The sequence below is a fragment of the Pseudoliparis swirei genome, unplaced genomic scaffold (assembly GCF_029220125.1).
Source record: "Pseudoliparis swirei isolate HS2019 ecotype Mariana Trench unplaced genomic scaffold, NWPU_hadal_v1 hadal_171, whole genome shotgun sequence".
In the NCBI taxonomy this organism is placed as follows: Eukaryota; Metazoa; Chordata; class Actinopteri; order Perciformes; family Liparidae; genus Pseudoliparis; species Pseudoliparis swirei.
In genome coordinates, this window is record NW_026613407.1 from 1,932 (window position 1) to 4,670 (window position 2,739).

General features: G+C 48.0%; 1 protein-coding gene across 1 annotated transcript; it reads left to right on the forward strand.

Annotated features, from left to right (window-relative positions):
* The first annotated feature begins 205 nt into the window (after positions 1 to 205).
* On the forward strand, positions 206 to 2,713 carry s1pr4 (sphingosine-1-phosphate receptor 4). Its single transcript, XM_056411236.1, has 2 exons — positions 206 to 279; positions 908 to 2,713. The coding sequence occupies exon 2, from the start codon at positions 1,068 to 1,070 to the stop codon at positions 2,295 to 2,297; it is 1,230 nt and encodes a 409-aa protein (XP_056267211.1). The 5' UTR covers positions 206 to 279; positions 908 to 1,067; the 3' UTR covers positions 2,298 to 2,713.
* The last annotated feature ends 26 nt before the right edge of the window (positions 2,714 to 2,739 follow it).

Sequence of the window (2,739 nt, forward strand, 5' to 3'; positions counted from 1 at the left end):
GCAATATGATTGGATGTGAAATCCATATGGGGTACCGGAAAGACATGGTGATCTTGATGCACAAGAAAAGTGGTGCAGTGCGTGTGTGTGTGTGTGTGTGTGTGTGTGTGTGTGTGTGTGTGTGTGTGTGTGTGTGTGTGTGTGTGTGTGTGTGTGTGTGTGTGTGTATGTGTTTGTGTTATGGGTGTGGTGTGTGACTGTATCTAACCTTCTTTGGCTTACTTCCCCATCAAATACAAACATCTCCTCCCTCACTCAGCATCCCCACCAGCAGCCAGAGTAAGTACCCACCACTACACAGCATTCACACCACTCTACAGCTATGGTATTAACATGTAATGGACTTCATCAACATATTATTGGAGAGAATTAAAATGCAATACATAAGGTTTTCAACTTATCTTCTCATCTCAACTTAATTCTTGGGGTACAACATGTACAACAAGTACTTTATGTGGAATTGCAAAAAAAAGTGTTTTTATTTCAAACCTTGGTTTGTTTAGTCATTTTTGGTTGATTTATTTGGATTGATGTCACTGATGATGGTTCTAAGGCCAACAAAGGAAAATTATGTTTTGGTCATTTTTGCAACTATCTAACATTCTCCATTCAATGTCGTTTGGGAATGTTATCAACGCATTTATTAGCATTCTTGGGGAAAAAAACACATGTTTTGCATTTCCTTCACGTGGCGATTTAAATGCCCGCTGCAGCTGCTCACTCCTCCTGCGTTAACCACAGCTAGTGGAGTGTTGTACACCAGGGAGGCTTTTAAATAATGCCTTTTAAATTGATTGAAGCACTGTAATGAGGAAGCACACAGTACAGTCGTGAGAGCGAGGGGAATTGCATTCTAATGAGTATTGCATTGAAATAGTTCATTATTCTTCTTTTGCTGTGTTCTCAGGTGTGTGTGTTGTGCACAGGCGGAGCTCCAGTGGTTAGAGTGTGACGATAGCCTGTTTAACAACAGGAGTTCCACACTAATTCCCGTGCAGCTCGTACCGGCCCGGTTCAGCCTGTTCCCACCCACAGCCTCTATTTCGACCCGCAAAGCTGCTGCTGTAATGGCCTTCTTCTCCCTCACCTCCTCCTCCTCCTGCCCCCAACTGTACCACTTACCCAGTTACCCCGGCAACACCACCATATCAAACGCCGCGGGCGAGATCAACCGTGTGATCCTGCGTCATTACAACCACACCGGCCGCCTGCAGAACAGGACCGTCTCAAACCAACAGAACCACATCAGTGCCTCCACGGCCGGCTTCCTCTTCTTCAGTATTTTCATCATCCTGGAGAATCTCGTGGTGCTGCTGGCCGTCGTCTCCCGCATCCGCCACAGCCGACGCTGGGTTTACGTCTGCATTGCCAACATCACACTCAGTGACCTCCTCACTGGCGCTGCCTACCTGGTCAACATCTGTATGTCCGGCAGCCAGACGTTTCGCCTCACCCCTGCTCTGTGGCTCTTCAGGGAAGGCATGATGTTTGTGGCCCTGGCTGCATCCATATTCAGTTTGCTTCTGATTGCTGTGGAGCGTTACACCACCATGATAAAGCCTCTGCCCCAGAAGTCAGCGAGGAAGACCTATCGGATCTACGGCTGGGTGGCACTCTGCTGGATTTTGGCGATGGTGATTGGCTTTCTCCCATTGTTGGGCTGGAACTGTGTGTGCAGCCTGGACGGATGCTCCACCCTTCTCCCTCTCTACTCCAAGAACTACATCTTATTCTCTCTCATCATCTTCTTCTTTATCCTCCTGTCTATCGGCGTGCTCTATGGGACTATCTACCGCCACGTACACAAGAGTGCAAAGCTGGGCCTGCAGCGCAGTCGCAAACGCTCTTTGGATCTGCTGAAAACTGTGATCACTATAGTCGGAGTCTTCCTGCTGTGCTGGGGGCCACTGTTCCTGCTGTTACTGGTGGACTTCTTCTGTGACTCCCACCAGTGTGCACTGCTGTTCTGCGCTGACTTTTGCATCTCTCTGGCTGTCTTAAACTCTGGCATAAACCCCATCATCTACACCCTGGGCAGCAGTGATATGAGGAGGGCGATCACTGAGCTGCTGTGCTGCTGCTGTCTGAAGGCTGGATTCTGTCACCCAGACACATTCACATCCAGGGAGACCAGCAGCACCTCCGAGAGCAGGAGGGACAGTCTGAGGAACAGTTTGAATAAGATCAGGAATCTGACCGTGGCCTCCCCACCATCAACTCCAAACAAGCCTCGCAGGGCACCCAACAAATATAGGCTGAGCTCCACCACCAGCTGCCTGTCAGTTTCAAGTGGTTAGACCACAACGTGCTCCACTCCCAAGCAGGCCCTGTGTGCACTGATACACATCTAACCGTTTCCTCTGAGTTTGGCTTTGAATGTTCGTTGCTTTGCCTGGAGGTACTTGCACTGATGACGATGACACACCGTCATACAACCTGTTCAAAATATGTATCCATCCTCGCAATTACAAGCAGTTTCTTTTTTGCATCCTTTGGTCGTTCGTTTGACACACTTCTTTGATCTGTTGTTGCGTCAGCGCTGGAACACAGACAACCTGACAACACAACTCTGGTACGCTGCAAATGCAGAGAGCTTTGAATGGCTCATTACTGTGCTTACAAGAGTAATGCATCATCCATGATGTTCTGAATGCAAAGCTGTTTCTACCCCAAAGAATTCATTTGAAGAGGAAGTGGCGACATTTATGTTGGATTTTTTTATTTATTTGATTGCATTGT

Coding starts and splice junctions, on each gene's coding strand:
- s1pr4 (XM_056411236.1), top strand. CDS start 1,068: ATGGCCTTCTTCTCCCTCACCTCCTCCTCCTCCTGCCCCCAACTGTAC.